The 19739-nt window shown below is 42.3% G+C and overlaps 1 protein-coding gene across 1 annotated transcript in view; it reads left to right on the forward strand.

Moving 5' to 3' along the window:
• The window catches only part of gjd1b (gap junction protein delta 1b), a 38033-nt gene extending 18496 nt beyond the window's left edge, over positions 1–19537 (forward strand). Inside the window, exon 2 of the mRNA XM_033631757.2 lies at positions 18551–19537. Within this exon, the coding sequence (XP_033487648.1) occupies positions 18551–19400 (850 nt within the window). The 3' untranslated portion in view covers positions 19401–19537. The remainder of the gene's footprint in view (positions 1–18550) is intronic.
• The last annotated feature ends 202 nt before the right edge of the window (positions 19538–19739 follow it).

Here is a 19739-nt window from a genome sequence, read left to right on the forward strand (position 1 = left end):
CCCGCCCACTGAAAGTGTTTGGAGTGGCAGTCCAGACTGATACAGAGAGCGAAACAGAACATTGAGCTCATGTCATCAGGATGGTCTTACCAGGCTACATCCCCCCTATGAGCACAAATAGATTCTAATTCTGTGGTAAACTTCAAATACTTCAAATACTTAAAACCTCCAAATCCAAGACAGTATTGCAACTATTCAGTTATCACTTGCCTCTGCAGTTTAATCTCAAAAATCTCAAAAAAAAGGTGTAAAACTTTGCAATATTTGCATTTTAGAAAAGCTGACGTGCACTCAGGTATTTCAGGCTGCAACACTGTGAAGGCGCTGATTATTAATGTTGCATCCGTGCACACATGGCATTTTACTGTTGCAGTTGGTCAGTGTGGAGGTTTAACTGCTTTATATACTGAAGCATCCAGTCCAGTGTCCAGTGTTTTCCAACCTGAGGGTCGAGCCCCTTCCAAAGGGTCAATCTGAGGGGGCGTGAGATGATTAAAGGGTGAAATTCGTAGACATCTGAAACATGACAAGAGGCCCCTGAAGTAACAAGCGACCAAAGCTGTCAAATGAATGTGAGGAGTAAGTTGTTGAGTAGATGTAGCATAAAATGGAAATACCTGAATTAAATACAAATACTTTAAAATTGTTCTTCAATACAGTACTGCAGTTGCACATGAACGTACTGCACATTTTCCAAATTTATCTTCCTGGCTTTCTGGCTCCATAAATATTTCTGGTTCAATCTGTCATTGAACCAAATTTAACCTGCAGCCACCTGCTCGGAGTTCAAAGGCTCGCGGGCTACACAATGGTAAAAGCATTATTACTGGTTGGTATGATAGAAATTCATCTTCATCTCCTGATAGGATGGAACTAACACCCGGCAATGTCAGACACAATCGGCTTTGTGACGCCCTGCAACAGCTGGAAGAGTGTGTGTGTCTGTGATTAAAATGTGTGTGTGTGTGTGTGTGTGCATGTGCATGGAGAGGTGTCCTTAGAGATTTCATTCTCTGATTCTGTCTAAATCTGTGTATATTTTTGTTATACTGGTCTTAGCATGTGAGTGTGATAGTGAGTGTCCGTGTGTGTGTGTGTGTGTGTGTGTGTGTCAGTGCCTGTGTATGTGTGTTGGGTGGCCATGCAGGATAAAGGTCTGTCGGCGGGGGAGAGTGCAGCCCCCTCGCTCCTTCTGTCACTGGCTTGAGGCACCGGAACATCCCTTCTGGGTGTGTGTATTTGTGCGTGTGTGTTTCTCTGAGGGCTCCTGTGTGAGGTCGGATAAAGCTCGGTGCCAGATGACCCGCCGTGAACTACACGCTATTGATAAACCTTGGCAATGGATCACAGACTGGGAGAGAGAGAGAGTATGACAAGTGTCCATCCATATTTGATGTGACAGAATTGGATTTTATCAGAGCTGCTGGTGTGTTGTATTTAGGTTACCACCTGGCAGCCTTAAGACACGAGAGAGAGACAGAAGGTCAAAACACTGTGAGGGAAAAAGAGAAATAATAAGAAGAGAAGGAGGATAAAGGTTGGAGTAAACAGAAAGATGGATGGACTGAGGAGGGATTTTCCCAAACCGCTGCTAACACTGATGTGAAAAACATTGCTGTAAATCCCAAATCTCCACTACGCTGTCGTGTGGGCAGCTGACTTGCGTGCCAAGCAAGATGCTGGGTTGATTCAACTTCTGTCAGGAGGCGGGCTCAACACAGACAGACTAAAATTACTGCCTCGCAGATGTGTGCCTCCTCCAGCCAGTCAAGTTGCAGTTTACATCCATGTCTGTCCAGACACACATGATATTAAAAATATATACAGTATATATTAAATGAAAGTTATCACTATATTGACATGTATGATTCCAGTGAATAATTTGCAGGGAAAAACACACTCTTTACTCCGAGATTATTTTTACAAAGGAGGACTGATGGAGAGCTTTCCCAGCTGGCACCAGACATCAATATGACATTGGACTGTTACAGTGGACAGATGTTACATTTTGGGTGAATGAAAATCCGATGGACAATATTCTAAATGTCTAATGATTAGAATTTCACATCGTGCAGACGTTAACATTGTGTTTTGCAGACAGTGGATTCTGTTCTCCATAGTTTAGGACTAAATGTCTGTATTCCATGTCAAGATGATGTTGGCGTCAGATGATTGGAAGTTATTGGATTTTTGTAACTTAACAATGTAACTTAAATCCAACAAAATATCATCTTCATCCGTCTTCAGTATTCTACATCAAATTGCATTAGGTGTTGTCCTGACACTAAATTCAGTCACCTGATGTCACAACCTAAATTCAAATCCAAATATCCACATCAAATGACATTGGTGGCCAGCTAGGTTGTCACACAGTGCAACGACGATCACCTGAAGCTCAGTGTCAGCAAAAGCTCATAGTAGACGACCGGAGGAACAGGACAGAACACAAAGTTGTAGCGATGAAAGTTGACTTTAAATGTGCATGTTGCTGGAAAGAAGTTACAAATGTTAAAACATGGATGCTTCATATACATCTTTAACTACATTCTTGAAATATGTTGACGAGAATGGGCGAGCCAGAGTGCTGACCAGAATAAATGTTGGCATTTGATGTTTCTACAAACCATGGATATGTGACATTTATACATTAATATGTAGCGGAGGTTGTCAAACTTTGTTTAGGCACAAAACCCACTTGGTTATGGTTAGGAAAAGATCATGTTTTAGAAATGCCACCAAACACTTGGGTAACTGTATTGCCACACCAGCCACCATTTCCTTGATCTCCTGATGATCAAGTCAGCTTACATTGATGTGATCAGAACTTCATCACTTTAGAATGTTGATATGATATGTATGGAATGCAAAATCAGTGCTAACATTTTCCTCTGCTGACTGGGTTGGGCCATGGCAGTTACTGACATGGAGGCATAAAAACGTATGTAAATGTATTACATACAAGTATCAAAGAATAAAACATATCTGAGTAACCCCATGCACATTTGCCTACATGCAGCCCAGAGAAGCATAATTCCATTTTAAGAGGTTTTGCCATTGTAACAGTGCTGCCCTGATGTCAGCAAAATGTCAATAAAGTTTCATTTTAAAGGAATAGTTTTACATTTTTGGAAATTTGTTTATTTCTTGCAGAGAGTTAGATGAGAAGATTGGCCTCATATCTGATCTTAAAATATGAACCTGGAGCCAGGAGAAGGTAACCTTAGCTTAGCACAAAGACTGGAAGTTTGGGGAAACTGTGGGCTCTGTCTAAATGTAAAAAAAATCAGCTCATCTGCCACCTCTGAAGCTCAATAATTAACATGTTATATTCTGTTATTTAATGCATATTAAAAACTAGTTAGTTGTTTCCTCATGTGTCCAGTCTTTGTGCTAAGCTAAGCGACCCATCTCCTGCCTTCATATTTAGCAAACATATGATAATGAGTGGTATCTTCTCATCTAACCTTGGCAAGACATATGAGTGTATTTACCAAAAATTTAAACTGTTCTTTCAAGTGTTTGAGCAAGCAGCCGAAGATCGTTGTTCTAGTGAGGTTAGCCTTGCATTATCTTTGGGCCTTGAACAGTGGCTCATTTCATGTTTTCTGATTTGGCATGTTTCACATTTCATGATTTTATTCATCATGTTCTGCTTTAGCTCGCCAGCTACCTCAGTGTTTACAGCCATTGGGATATCATGAGATACTAGTCAGATGCTAAAATATTTATAGACACACCAAGTAATATTCCTCACCTGACGACCAACAGTCTTCCTCTTTGCCTTCTCTAATTCATACATGTTTATGTGGTGACTGGTCCAATAATCTGAAAGTCAGTTTAAGGAAGAGCAATCCTGCGTAATTGCATTCCATTACTTTAGCTAACATTTGCATTTACTGCAACATTTTACATTGCCCATGTGGCTCACATTGCCTTCACAATCCCGTGGTGCTGTGCTCACACAGTTAAATGTGCTGAGCCTCTGAAAAAGTGAGAAACTGCTCCCTTAAAGAAATTGCGTCTTGTGTGTTACAACAATCAGATGCTTGATTTCAAACCTCTGACTTTAAAAATGAAGTGAAATGAAAAGCAATCTTAGATTATCAGGCTAAGTAAGCATCATACTTCGGAGCCTGCCTGGTGACATTTATGAAGAAAAAAGAATATTTCACGGCTAATGCATGGAGAGGAGATCCTATTCAGTGGCCATGACCTTTTTAATGCGAGATCATTAAGTCGTGGCCACACTTTAATAAGATGTGGAAACCAAATAATTCAAGTTCCAGATGTGGTGTGATGTTTGTCAGTTTTCGAGTGATGCAGCGACTAAAGGTGATGATATTTGCTGGTATATCATAAATATGATCACATTTATTAGAGATGGCACAAATCACAGAAAACACAAACACATGAGTGACACCAAAAAATTGACTGGGATGTGTGGGATGCTGCCTAGGTGTGCCGCTTTCAATCATGTGATTTTTCAGGAACAGCCATGTATGCAACCACTGGTGCGGAACCCATATGGTCTTAACTTGTAAGAATCTACATACCAGATTTAGTCTACTACCTATTGTTCACGTGTCTGGGATGACACTGGATTCCACCATGCGGCCGGGGTGTATTCAGGGTGCTGGAAAAATATGCATCTAGTCCATTTTTGACTTGTCTTAACACAGTTGCACAGAGCAAATTGAGCCATGCAGGAAAATAGATGTAAATATAAATACAAAATAATAATAACGATGAATGCATTTTTAACACAGCCATAAATCTTTGACCCATGTCATTCATAACTACTTTAAATTGTATTACCTTTGTCTGTAGGCTACAACACAACAAAGTAGGAAATAACATTTTAACATTGAACTGCAAAGTCTACTTACTTGTACATGTTCGAAGCACAAATAAAGGAAAAATGATCAAATCAACAAACTTTGCAATTTGAAAAACATCGGGTAGACACAACACTATTTTTCCATGATGAAAATGAGACGATGACGAGCTAAAAATAGATCTTGATAATAAAAACTAAGACAGAATTTATGTTTCATTTTCGCTGACGAGACAAAAAAGTTAGTGGTGGACTATTGGACATTGAAAGCCAAGAACGGCCATGCTTGCAATTATCTTCGAATGCCACATGAGCAACAGGCTGGTAAACTCCAGTGAACAGTCAGCGCCAGGATGTTTCGTTAACCACAAAAAACACTCACACTGGAGAGGCGTGAGCCGTTTGTGCGAGTTGTGAGCTGTAATCCAGCAGTAAATAATCAGCCGTGTGTGTCTGACTGTGGATGGTGGAAGTGTTGCATTTGTGGAGTTTGTTATGTGCAGCGGTGGCTGTTAGCAGCTCCACTTATTAGCAGCTGAACAGCAGCAAATCCGTCTCAGGTCTCAGGAAGGTTGATGGTTTGATTACTGATTGACAGTCAGGCAGGCAGAAAGCTCAATTATCTGTGAATGTAGCTGTACTATAAAACAGTCTGAAAGGCATACAAGTTTGTAAGTGCACAGAAATTATTGGTTGTTGTAAAAAAAAAATAGCCTAACTGGATTAGTGTAAAGATTAAAAAAAACAACAACATATAGACTAAATGTTTTGAATTTCCGTTGACTAAAACTAAAAACTACACAGGATAAAAATGACTGAACTGTGACTAAAACTATTAGCATTTTCATCACAAGACTAACACTGGAATAAAGCGTCTCTTGCTGAGAATGACTCCAACCTTCCTGCAAGTGACTTAAGTCTGTCACTCTAATTTGTTCCTAGATTGAAAATAAATGAAACCAGTTCAAACTCGCCCATGTTTTCAGGCAGCTAAAGCTACTGATGATAGACCTACTAGTTAATCAACGAACAACAATAATTTTCTTGTGGCAATACAAAATTATTTAATTAAAGCTTGGCAGCTTAATGATCTTGATCCCACACATAATTAATTCGTGGCCACACATTTTTTTTCTTGTCACAAATGTCCCCAGGCAGGCTCCGTAGCAAATAGTTCAGAGGTAGTAAAACACAAGATGGTGAATATTTTAGAGACAGGAACTGGGATGTAAATTAACGAGAGATGCAGGTTGTAGATGTGAGTCGTAGTGAAAATAGAGCTGCAGCAGGTATGGAAGTAGTAGTAGTAGTGTAGAAAGGGGGGGAAGGGAGCTGTGCAGAGAAAAAGCAGAGCTTAACAGTGAAGGGACAGGTATTGATGGAGGATAAAGGTGAGGCTCTGAAAAGGATTAGCAGGTCAGCCATAACATTGGACTTGTTTACATCACTGTCAGGAGCAGCAAACAGACTCCTGAGCCTGCAGGAAGCTAAGAGGTGTGCTTTTTACTGATTATCCCTCATACAAACATCATCAAACATCCAAAAAATGGAAAATCAGCATTTCAAAAACACAAATTTTAGATGATGTATCCATATTTCAAAATGGTTCCTGTGTCTCATTTGGAAAATAACCTAGATGCAGAGTTTCTTTTCTCTTCAAGGGAGCCAACATGTTGTGGTTTTCTTCACGGCATTATCTTCTAAGCAACTTACACACAGTAGCATCATTTGGCTTGCTGGCATAATTTGCTGTGAACTCCTCTTCAGGCTTTCACATAAAGTAAACAAGCATCGAGCTCTTTGAGGCACCTAAGCCACGCTCTAACTGCTGCAACAAATCTGCAGAAACATGCTGCTTCTTTAGTTGACTTAGCTGCTAGTCAGCACACTTCTCGCTCCCTTCATCTCCCTTCGTTTTCTGCCCCTCGCCTGTTGCCGTGGTAACCAACGAAGGGGAGTTGAGCGGAGGGGAGATTGAAGGGAGAGAGGGAGGAGAGATGAGAGGAATGGAGATGGAGGGGGGGGGGGGTTGTTTCGGGTTTCTGGGTAAAGGAACCACGGCTGCTCTTCCTCCACCCTTCTGCCCTTCCTCCCTCCCTCTTATCTCCTCTGACACATCTTCTAATCTCTCCAAAAACCTTACGCTCCTTATCAATCCCTCGACAATTATTTCCTGTCCTTTGCCTCCTCTTCCTCATTATCCTCCCCAGTGTTGCCTGCTTCTGGTTTAAATTCTTCTTCTGTTATCTTCCTCCTTGAATGTTCTGCTTTTCCACGTGATCTCAAACACTGTCCTCGTCTCCGTGGCATATCAGTGGAGAACAACATACGTGCTCTGTGTGCTTTGCAGTGGACACGATACTTTAAAGTGCCTAACAACACTACAAGTGTGTGCACTCTCCATATGCTTTGCGCAACTCAACTTCAGCTCTTCCTACTGAGCTACACACAACTCTTACCTCAGCTCTGCTATTTTTATGCAGCTCATCCTCTCCACTTACCATGTAAACACTGCTGAAGGTTTCATTGAAAGAGAGTGACATTAAACATAATGTAAGATCTTCAGTGATATGAGGGAAAGCTGCTCTGTGAATGGCATTTCATTTTCTCTGGAAGTTGAATAATGCAGACCGCTGGAGCAGCAACACCAACGTGCATGTATGTGCATGCATACGGAGGGGGCAGATGGAGCCAGTTATCTCCTGTCACATGCGGAACCTATGATTATTTTTCACATTACTGTACACGATTAATTTCTTCAATTAATCTCATGTCCATAATGACAGGTTTGAACATGACAAATGCCTCCTCAGTGCAAGGTATCCGCCGTCAGATAATGAGGAGGACAAACAGAAAAAGGCAGCGGGTCGGGGACACACAATTGCTGCAGGAGAAGAGGCGTTTTGGACTTGGGCTGGCATAATATTTTCTGCATAATCACCACCGTCTGTGTGATAACAGGCAACATATTAGTCAAAGGGAACAACAAACAGTGTCTGCTGTGAGTGCTAATACGTCTGCCATGTTTGATACAGTGACCGACAAAGGCAGATGCACAACGGCCTAAAAGTGAAAAAACATAAAATACAGAAATGATGCAAAGTCAAGCATAGCTAATTTTTTTACAATATTATAAAAGAACAAATTTAAGTAGCTAGCATTAGTATGCCAGAGATGCTATTGTTAGCTATGTTTATATGTCAGGTCAAATGTATAAAAGAACACATACCTTTTATGTCGCCCCTTCACTCAACTTCACTTCCCGCTGCAAAATCAAACACAATCTCTCATCTGATGTTTCTCTTTCGGGTCAAACATCAAGCTGTTCCTGAGAGGCTGGAGAACCTCCGTTGTGTTGACTGGAGGTGCACTGTGTTTCCATTCTTTTACCTTTATTTAACCAGGAAGTCCCATTGACATTGGAAATCTCTCTTACAACAGAGACCTGGCTGAGGTAGCAGCCAATCACAACACATTAAAATGCAACAAATACAACATAAAATACAAAAATCCACCATTCAACAAGAACTATTCAAACATTCTCTGTTGTTTTTCTTTTGGTAGTTTGCGTGTTTTTATTCTGACTCACTGAAAGTAGTCTGTGGCTATAAACCTGCCACTGGGTGCTGATTTCAGCCGGCATTCTCCCTTCCTTCCACTATGAGCGTGTTACCATTTCTTCTTCGGAAAGCAAAAACTACCTCCGAGCTAACAACTTATACAGGCTGAAAGTGGCACGTTTTGATGAAGATTCGGATCATGCAATATGGCATGCCTGCTTTGTTCTTGCAGTGAATTGTTGTAAAGATCTACAACAGGTAAAAACAACTTGTAACTACACGTTGGAAAAGCCCAGACTCCGTCTCGCAGGAGTCTCCTGTCTGATGTTGATCCAATTTGTGACACGTCCAATCAGAGTTGATTTGCCACATTTTTTAAGTCAGCAGAAGCAGCAGCAGTGGCAATGATTTCAGTGTCACAATCTGTTCCACTTCACGTTAGCTTCTGTGATATCATCGTAATAATGATCTACTAGAGCCATGTACAGCCAGCAAATCCTCTGTGGTTTTAACAGGTCCAGTGAGTTCCATCAGAGCTAAGTCAGACTTGACCTCTCAGGCCCTCTCAAATTATGTTTGTCTGTTTTTTTATCACTAAATGTGGAATCACACAGTGGTGACTGTTAATTCTTTTGTGGGGCCATTTTAATGACAGTGCTCGCCTCCTCACGTGCAAATGTTCCACCAAAACAAGTTCACCCCCGACACCATTTTGCAGGAGCACCACTGCTGCATCCAGGGCTCAGTGCCGCCCAAGATGATTGTGATTGGTTTAAAGAAACAAAAACAAACCTTAGCTTTTTCCCCCTATAGCAGAAAGATATTCAGTGATCTCAGACCTTTCTGTAGCGCAGACAGCACTGGGGAGATGGACCAGTGTGTTTCTGACTTTGTATTGTTTCCCTACTATTTGCATTTGCTGCTTATGTTTTTGTTTTGGCTTCCTGCAGCACATTTCCTTTATTTTTTAAAATTCAAACTTTTCGTATGTGTTTTTGAATTGGCAACGGTTTTGAGGCTGCAACATGTTTCTTCTGATGGAAATGTTTTGGGCATTTGTAGGAGACTACAAAAGTAGCTACAGCCACTTTCTTTTTGATGCCATATGACACACCCCTACAAACTGCGCCCACAGTATAAGACAAACCCTCCATTGCGACGGTTATTTGAACCAGGCAACAACATGGTGTTGTAGTAAATACTTAGGCCGAACATAGCATTAATCCACTTAATTCATTACACATGAAGATGTGATTCACTTAAGGTAACAAGATCTAACCCTAACCCTAACCCTTACCTTAACTGCCTCTCTTTTAACCCGTCACTTCATAGCTGTCTAGATGTGATGAAATATTGCATTTTCTTCAGGGCTCCTGCTTCCAGACCAAAGAGTGAAGAGGGCTGATCGTGTAGGTATGGTGGGCAAATCATGTAACTGCTCCGGCTGCAGCTATACCAGCTTGTGTTGTAGCCCATATGCCCTTGTTGACCACTGTAGGTTGAAGTATACATTTTCAACATAGAGCTGTGCCAATGATTTTTGGTTCTTTTTTGTTTGTTTGTTATTTTGTAGATGAATTCATGACAAATTGAATTAATAAAATGTGAAAATTCACAACACTGCCATCAACCAATCCAGCAGGGACCAATGTGTTGTAAATGGTGTAGGTTTCCACAAGAGTACAAGCGTGCCGACACAATTAGAGAGTGCATTAGACAGACTTTGGTGTGGTGTTTTCCGTATTAGCGGGAGGCCACTGGCAATTTAAATGTCTCCCGAGTGTTCTCAGAGAAAGGAGGCTCTTCATAGAAAACTACAGACACAAGCTGGAGATTATTCCTGACAGAAAGAGGGGGTGGGGGGGTCACAGAGAGAGAGTGAGAGAGAGAGAAAGGGCCATGGCGGGAGCTGTGGGAGTGCAAATGAAAGAAAGAAAAAACAGGAAGATGCTCTAGAGAGGAGAGAAAAAACAGGTGGGGGTTTGCTGCGTGGCGTACGATAATCTAAAGCTATTCGATGGCATTAACAACAAAAAAAAAAAACCTAATGCAAGAATCCTCCCTTGGCCCAGCCACAGATTACAGCAGTGGGTTTGCGTGTGGAAGCTATTATATAATTCATTCTCTATGATGAGATTTTCCTCCATTGCTGGTTTTCCTTTCTCGCACTCCGTCCCAGCACTGGCAGGTTTCTCTTTTAATTTAAGGCAGGGATGTCCGAGCCACACTGTTTTTCAGTGACTTTATAATCTTTTTATCCCTGTCTGGAACTAATTCATCTTAAACAGCAATTTGATGTCTTTCAGTGCACAGTTAAATTTAAACGCTCACTGTCTGGATGGTGTTTTGTTGCATGGATATGTGCGCGAGCGTGCATGTGTGTGGCCGCACAGAATACATGTACCGTATGTGTGTTTGTGTGCACACGTGCGCCCATTTAGTGCAATACCCTCTCGCTCTGGTATTGTGAATTCTCTGCTCACTAAGCTCCTTAATGGAGTCACTACAAGGGCAAAAGCACTTTCATTTTTTTCCCATTTATTTTTTCCTCTCTCCCTTCTTCCCTCCCTCTCCGCATGCCAGCTGATCACAGGTGGGCAGATTGGCATTAAGTCCTTTATTTTTCATTTTGGAGGTCATCACTGATGACCTGCCGTTTTGATGAGAGGTACATGTGAACCACACGCCGTCAGACTCTGGAAAGGATTAACTCTGCCCTTCGACTCCACATCTGCGCCATGCAAGACTGGCAAAGCTACTGTGTGATTGGTAGATTACCCTTCACACAGCCAAATGCCATCTAATGATTATCTGGCAGCATCTAAGGTGCAGTGGTGTGGGCCTCCCTCTCTGGATCTACTGTACAGGCACAATGGTGTCCACATAAACACATCGTCTGAGTTTGATAAATCTATACTGTGCACAAATAGTACTCTCTCTATGAAATGCAGTGGATCGACCTGAGGTGAATTCAAGTGACAGCTCTGATTTCTGGTTGATTTTATGTAATAAATCCGGACCTATCTTGAGGGAGAGCTGCAGGTGAAACGGAGGAAAGAGGTTAAGGTGGGATTTGAAATGGAAAGCTGCCTGCTGAGGCTGCTGTCAGAGGAGAGAGGGGATGAGAAATGTCTCTGTATAAATATTGATCGATCTTGCAAGAAGCTTGAGGGACTCAAAACCGATGTTTGAAGTTTTTAGATCGCTAAATCAGAAATAGAACATAGAAGTAGAAAGCCTTTATTGTCATTGTACAAAGACTATATGACGAGATTAGGAGTGCTACATCTGATCAGGTGCCAACTAGTCATTAAAACAAGCAAGCAAAAAATAGACATACATCATCATCATCACCATTCATAAAATTGGAAATAAATAGTGTAAAATAAAATAAAATAAACAGACTGTAACAAGCTGTTACACATTTAAAATAAATAGGGGATTGCACTTTTTAATAAATAGTTCTTTAGTCTATTTGTGTGTGACTTTAAGCTCCTGCATTTCCTACGAGAGGGCAGGAGAGAGCACAGTTTGTGACCTGGGTATTTTATTATCAAACTCTACATTGTCAGATACAATCTTTATCCAGCCGTTTATCTACTGACATAATAAAAATACACCATCAGACAAAATAAGCTAAATGCTCATGTGTATGCCCTCGAGATCCAGTGATGTACAGTACAGGCCAAAGGTTTGGACACACCTTCTCATTCAGTGCGTTTTCTTTATTTTCATGACTATTTACATTGTAGATTCTCACTGAAGGCATCAAAACTATGAATGAACACATGTGGAGTTATGTACTTAACAAAAAAAGGTGAAATAACTGAAAACATGTTTTATATTCTAGTTTCTTCAAAATAGCCACCCTTTGCTCTGATTACTGCTTTGCACACTCTTGGCATTCTCTCCATGAGCTTCAAGAGGTAGTCACCTGAAATGGTTTTCCAACAGTCTTGAAGGAGCTCCCAGAGGTGTTTAGCACTTGTTGGCCCCTTTGCCTTCACTCTGCAGTCCAGCTCACCCCAAACCATCTGGATTGGGTTCAGGTCCGGTGACTGTGGAGGCCAGGTCATCTGCCGCAGCACTCCATCACTCTCCTTCTTGGTCAAATAGCCCTTACACAGCCTGGAGGTGTGTTTGGGGTCATTGTCCTGTTGAAAAATAAATGATGGTCCAACTAAACGCAAACCGGATGGGATGGCATGTCGCTGCAGGATGCTGTGGTAGCCATGCTGGTTCAGTGTGCCTTCAATTTTGAATAAATCCCCAACAGTGTCACCAGCAAAACACCCCCACACCATCACACCTCCTCCTCCATGCTTCACAGTGGGAACCAGGCATGTGGAATCCATCCGTTCACCTTTTCTGCGTCTCACAAAGACACGGCGGTTGGAACCAAAGATCTCAAATTTGGACTCATCAGACCAAAGCACAGATTTCCACTGGTCTAATGTCCATTCCTTGTGTTTCTTGGCCCAAACAAATCTCTTCTGCTTGTTGCCTCTCCTTAGCAGTGGTTTCCTAGCAGCTATTTGACCATGAAGGCCTGATTGGCGCAGTCTCCTCTTAACAGTTGTTCTAGAGATGGGTCTGCTGCTAGAACTCTGTGTGGCATTCATCTGGTCTCTGATCTGAGCTGCTGTTAACTTGCGATTTCTGAGGCTGGTGACTCGGATGAACTTATCCTCAGAAGCAGAGGTGACTCTTGGTCTTCCTTTCCTGGGTCGGTCCTCATGTGTGCCAGTTTCGTTGTAGCGCTTGATGGTTTTTGCGACTCCACTTGGGGACACATTTAAAGTTTTTGCAATTTTCCGGACTGACTGACCTTCATTTCTTAAAGTAATGATGGCCACTTGTTTTTCTTTAGTTAGCTGATTGGTTCTTGCCATAATTTGAATTTTAACAGTTGTCCAATAGGGCTGTCGGCTGTGTATGAACCTGACTTCTGCACAACACAGCTGATGGTCCCAACCCCATTGATAAAGCAAGAAATTCCACTAATTAACCCTGATAAGGCACACCTGTGAAGTGGAAACCATTTCAGGTGACTACCTCTTGAAGCTCATGGAGAGAATGCCAAGAGTGTGCAAAGCAGTAATCAGAGCAAAGGGTGGCTATTTTGAAGAAACTAGAATATAAAACATGTTTTCAGTTATTTCACCTTTTTTTGTTAAGTACATAACTCCACATGTGTTCATTCATAGTTTTGATAGTGAGAATCTACAATGTAAATAGTCATGAAAATAAAGAAAACGCATTGAATGAGAAGGTGTGTCCAAACTTTTGGCCTGTACTGTATCTGTCCTTAAGTGGCAATGTTTCCTCGTTATTCGTACTTGAGCTGTGTAGAAAATGTCTTACACTTACGCAGACCTGGAGTCCTTTCAGACACCAATACATGTTATATATGTAAAACTGGTGTGGCAGTTCTATCTCACACAGCTGCCCTTTACTGGACTCTATGGGTAATACTCTCCTTTAATCACAAGCACTCATTCACCCACTGAAATTTGCATAAATGCAGCCAATCAGGATGTGCCTACTCTAATATGTGCGGAGCCCACAGTATATACAGCAGCCCTCCTGTCAGGCTCCTTTTCATGTCTGTGCTCACTAGAATGACACAGGACTAGTGGCAGTGTTTGGATGTATGTCAGCTGTGTTGCACCTGATTAAACTCTGAGCGTGATACATCAACGTTTAGGGTTGGGCCAAATACTCGGATGAAACGAGTATCCAGTACAGATAATGTACTTTTTATGAGTACGACTATCATATGAATAGAATGTGTCATTATCTGTACTCATGATAAATGAAAATCCTCATTTGAGTAACTTTGTTTAATCTGTTAGTCTTGTGATAAAAAAAAAATTGCCTAGAGATCTTCATTTTGAGGCTGTTCTGTAAATACATTTCTAGTAGGTAGTAAATATTGCAACTTCTCATTCATTCATATAAATTTCAGGCTTAAAATAACAACTTCGTTTAGGCCCGAGCCACTTTTGATTTCAATTTCTGGCATAAACTCCGCCCATTCTGACTGAGTACAGATACAGATGGTGTACTCACTCCTCCCTACCAACATGTTCCTGTGCTCCCTCATGACATGTGATATGTGGTGTGCAGGGTGCCTATTGCTTGTCTTTCGACCCCTGCAAAGTTAGGCCACAACTCCACCCCGTTTGGTTGCTCACCACCTGGGTTGGCTGGGACCCACTATGTCTCCACTGTGGCGGCCTAAGTTGTAAAGAAGTAGACAGGCTACAGTGACTAACCTTTAGCTGGTTAGGATCAGTGTGGCTGGGTCGATGTTGTATTACAATAGGGTGTTCATTTATTGGGCTCCACCCACTGTGCCCATAGAGTCCAGTAGAGGGCGGAGCCTGTGTGAGATAGAACAAAGGTTACGATATTGTAACCCTTAGCACAGACAATCCCTCTACCTAGGGCCCCTGTCGCTCCTACGCCACTCACTGAAGAGGGTGTAGCATGCTGATGCTGTCATATGGCTCCTTCATATAATGTGGGCTCCGCATATATTGTGTATTACGATTAGCCAGCTATGTGTATGCAAATTTTAGTGGGTGAATGCACACTTGTGATTGGAAGATTTACCCATAGAGTCCAGGATAGTGAAGGAATGGTGCGCCTTACTCTGCCTCTGACACTTTTACCCCAACCCTAACCAGTTTTACTCCTTTTGACTAAACCTACTAACCAATCCAACCATCGAAGGCAACAGGTGCTAGCTAGTCATAAGGAGGGTAGGGCAGGTAATATCCTTGTTAACCTAGGAAATGCAAATTCACATCTAGCAGAGGGCTCTGCCTGTGCTAGTAGAACTGGGGTTACAATATCACAACCTTTGTTACGTTTTACCACTGAAATCGGAGAGGTGCTTACAGTATGTTTAAATTGAAATGACATTTTCTAAGGAATTAGTGACTCTTCCTGCAGCATGCTGTACTGCCCATTAACACTGCCTCCAAAGCCATTTTTATACGTCACAATCTATTGACTTGCATGCTCTTGTATAAAAGCCCATAAATCCGTGATGAATGTAATGAGGTCAGGTTTTGATGCGCTACCATAATGGTGTCTACTGTGGGTTCACGTGAAGCAAGGACAGCGATTTATCATAGCGTTATTTATGGGATTATCGTTATTATAAATGGCAGTGATTAGTGAGAGCTGATCTTACAGTATGCAGAACTCGTTATCTATGGGACTGAACTAAAAGGCAGCAATCAATCAACAGATTAACAATGTCCAGGCCTGTCTGCGCTCTGCAGCCGCGTTCCAGACTTGAGTCACAGATTACAGCGTGCGACAGCCAACAGGCTGGCACACACAGCGAAAGGCAAAAAGTCTGCTATCTAAAGTGCTTGCTTGGTCTCAGATCTGAAAAATAAATGAGGGATGAGTAAAGTAAGAATAGAACAAAGAGAGGGATGTCTGAAAGAAAGGAGGGGGGAGGAACTGGAACGTGTGAGTCCAACTCATGAAGCACACAGACACACGAAGAGTACAGAAATGCCAAGTCAGCACATCTGTACGCTTAAATAGACGCACGTTAGCATGCACACACGCACACAAAGAGAATTGAAGTGAACCTAATTTCAGCAACAATAATCTCTCTGTCTCACCACACGCAGAAATAACACCTAATCTGCAAACAGCCTTCACCTCAGTGTCACCTGTTGCCAGGGCGGTGAAAGTAGAGTACATCTGTGCTAATAACAAAGTTAACAACTGACAGATTACGCTGTACGATCGTGTGTGTGTGTGTAGAAACTGATCACAGCTCCAATTTAAGTGAGTCTAATCCAAGGTTGCCATGGTAACTGTGCCTAATGATGCAGAAGACACTAAAATTAGACCAGATCTCACCTCCTTTTACCTGTAAACACCCTCACAACACACACCTACTGCGTCTCGAACCGCTGATGACAGGCCGTGAGTTATGGGCGCTGACGACACATCGAGGCTCCGCTCACAACCGTTCTTCTTCTTCTGGAGTGTTTACTCTGGCTGATAAATGGGATTTTGAGCACTCTTCTTCTCTGGCTCTTATCAGAAGGAACAGTGACTTAACAGTGACACAATGTCCCTCTCCATCATTAGTGCAGTCTTCTCTCTTTTCTCTGCCTCTGCAGCCTCTCTCTCACCTCTCTTTTCTAATTAAGGAGTTCAAAGTCCTTCGTGAGGCTCCCTGCCGTGATTACAACTTCAAATCCCTCCACTCGACCTTGATTCTGACTTTTTTTATTCATGCTTTGTATCCTTTCTTGAATTTCCTTCCTAATTCTCCAGCCCTTTCATGTACAGTTTTTAAGGCGAGTCGAGAGGTGCAATTTGCTTCGCCTTCCTTTTAACTCTTGCCTACATTCCACTTCTCTGTTTAGTTCTCATATTAGTCGCATGTTTAACATATTTAAACATATTTCTCATAAAAGAATGATGGAGGGCAAATAAATTCTACTGTGCTCCATTTGTAATGTTGCTCATAAATACGCCCACACATACCAGTGGTAAGCGGTACGGTTAATTTCATCCGTGCATCTTTGTGACATAGGCAAGCAGCTAACATGATAGCACGCTTTAAATAAAATTGTTTACAGTAACTTCTGCGTAGAAAATCCCAGCATCACATGCATAAAATGAAATGTCACAGAGCAGATGCGCCCTCAGTTGGGTAGTTTTTAGCCAACTAAGAAAGGTCCACCAGACTCCATTGACAAAAACCATCATTTAAGAATGCAGGAGTTGCTGATCTACCTCTGCCTCGATCAGTTAAGCCCAGTTCAGACCAGTGATTTGCAAAAAGACGATGCAGAGAAAAGTTGCAGCAGTATGAACTGGCTGACTTATGCCATCAAAACACCAGCAGCTGGTTTTAGAACAAAAAGCTCATCACCTGTTTCACCATATAATCAACTTGTAGTGAAGTCCAACGGTCAAGTCAAAATGACCGCAGATGGTGTGTTCACTTGGTGCGGCAGGTGCTCCGTCCCCGCTGAGCCCTCTGTTTCCATCCTCACGGTGTGCCGATGTCGGACGGTGGGCCACTGCTGCTGCTCGCTGTATGTGCTTATGCCCAACCACACACACATTCTCACTGACTGATTAATTGGCGCTGCTTACTTTTGTTTTTGTGGCATATTAATTATAAATACAGTCCATCTGTTGCTCATTTTGTTCCTGTTTTTTTCGTCACTACAAATGCATCTGTAGCCAGTATCTCACTATCACTATCCTCATTCATATTTTAAGAAGCTAGAGATTATATTCAGCAACAAAATAAGCCTGAAAAGCTGCAAACAGAGCAGAAGTACAGAGAGTTGTTGCATAGAGATGATACACCATTTCATCTAGTTGCATTGGTGTGAACTGCAATTAATTGCATGTCTCAGCTTTGGTCTGAACTGGGCTTTAGTGTGTCAGGTAAAACATTCCCAATATTCCTAATATAGCGTACACTTTAGCTGATATTGATCGAGGCTAAAATCCATTTTGTACATTGCTGAGCCTCTGCTGGTAGATATGGTTTCTCAAAAACACTAGCAGAGCAGCACAATACATAAAATAAGCTCAGCAGAAACGTCAGACAGGTCAGACAATTGCGTTTAATTATGTTTCTTTAAACATCACATTTATGCTAAAAAAGACAGCAAAAGTTTGCCAAATTCAGATCTTATTACCAGTTGTCAACCTGAAAGTGTGTGAAATGTCACAGTGATTCGGTCTATATCTCCCTGAGCTGCTCTTTATTTACTCTGTACTGTAACTGTTACAGATTTGTGTTAAATGAAGGTGTCATTGGGTGTTTAAGGTTTTGCTTTTAAAAACTAATAATAGTGCAGAGAGTATTTTTACACAGACATTTTTGACGCTGCACTATTTTTATTCTTTTCAAAGCTGATTATTTAAATTTCTCCACTGAATAGCTTCCTTCTGTACATTTACATTTTTTCTGGCTGTCTTATCTCTGTTATTCGTCTTCTCTGCTTTCTCGCACTGTCCTTTCATACTCAGCACATCTGTAAAACCATTGCTGGGAAGGATATCTGAGGACATCTCATCCTTCCTGGCACAGTAAATCACTGTGCGTCTCCGACTATTAACCTCATTTATCTCTTTCTTTCTCCTCTAGGATCCTGCTGACAGTAGTGGTGATCTTCCGTATCCTGATCGTCGCCATTGTGGGTGAGACTGTGTACGAGGACGAGCAAACCATGTTCATTTGCAACACTCTGCAGCCAGGTTGCAACCAGGCCTGCTATGACAAGGCCTTCCCCATTTCCCACATTCGCTACTGGGTCTTCCAGATCATACTGGTGTGCACGCCCAGCCTCTGCTTCATCACCTACTCCGTCCACCAGTCAGCCAAGCAGAAAGACCGGCGCTACTCTTTTCTCTATCCCATAATGGAGAGGGACTACGGGGGAAGAGACGGGGCGCGGAAGCTCCGCAACATTAATGGAATTCTAGTGCAACATGGTGGTGATGGTGGAGGAGGGAAAGAAGAACCAGACTGCCTGGAGGTGAAGGAGATCCCCAACGCCCCGCGGGGCCTCACCCACGGGAAGAGCTCCAAGGTTCGCCGGCAAGAAGGGATCTCCCGCTTTTACATCATTCAGGTGGTGTTCAGAAACGCATTGGAGATTGGCTTTTTGGCGGGCCAATATTTCCTTTACGGCTTTAGTGTGCCTGGGATTTTCGAGTGTGACCGCTACCCATGTCTGAAGGAGGTGGAGTGCTACGTGTCCCGTCCCACAGAAAAAACGGTTTTCCTGGTGTTCATGTTTGCGGTGAGCGGCATCTGCGTGGTGCTCAACCTGGCCGAGCTCAACCATCTGGGCTGGCGCAAGATCAAGGCCGCCATCAGGGGCGTCCAGGCCCGCAGGAAGTCTATCTGTGAGATCAGGAAGAAGGACATGGCGCATCTGTCCCAGCCGCCCAACCTGGGACGCACGCAGTCCAGCGAATCAGCCTACGTCTGATGATGAAGAGAAGAAAAAAAAGAGGAGGTGTGGGGTGAATGTGCAAGAGCGAGGATGAATTAATTATGATTTTAATTTAATGAAGACGGAGTGGAGACGGCCCCTCCTCTGCGATGATGTGAAACAGAATGTAAAAAGACCAAACCTCCGGCTCTACGACTTTGAGAGTCGAGGAGGAGGAGGGGAAGAAGAAAATGAGAAAAAAAAGCATAGAGAGACGATAAAGGAGGACAAAAAGTTCAGTTCTGCAAATGAACACGTTTTGGTCTCATGGGGGAGATATTCCAACTGCCATTTTATACTTTTGTCTTTCTTTTTTAAACTAATTAACTTCTTCTC

Source organism: Epinephelus lanceolatus, chromosome 4 (genome assembly GCF_041903045.1).
Source record: "Epinephelus lanceolatus isolate andai-2023 chromosome 4, ASM4190304v1, whole genome shotgun sequence".
NCBI classification, from domain to species: Eukaryota; Metazoa; Chordata; class Actinopteri; order Perciformes; family Serranidae; genus Epinephelus; species Epinephelus lanceolatus.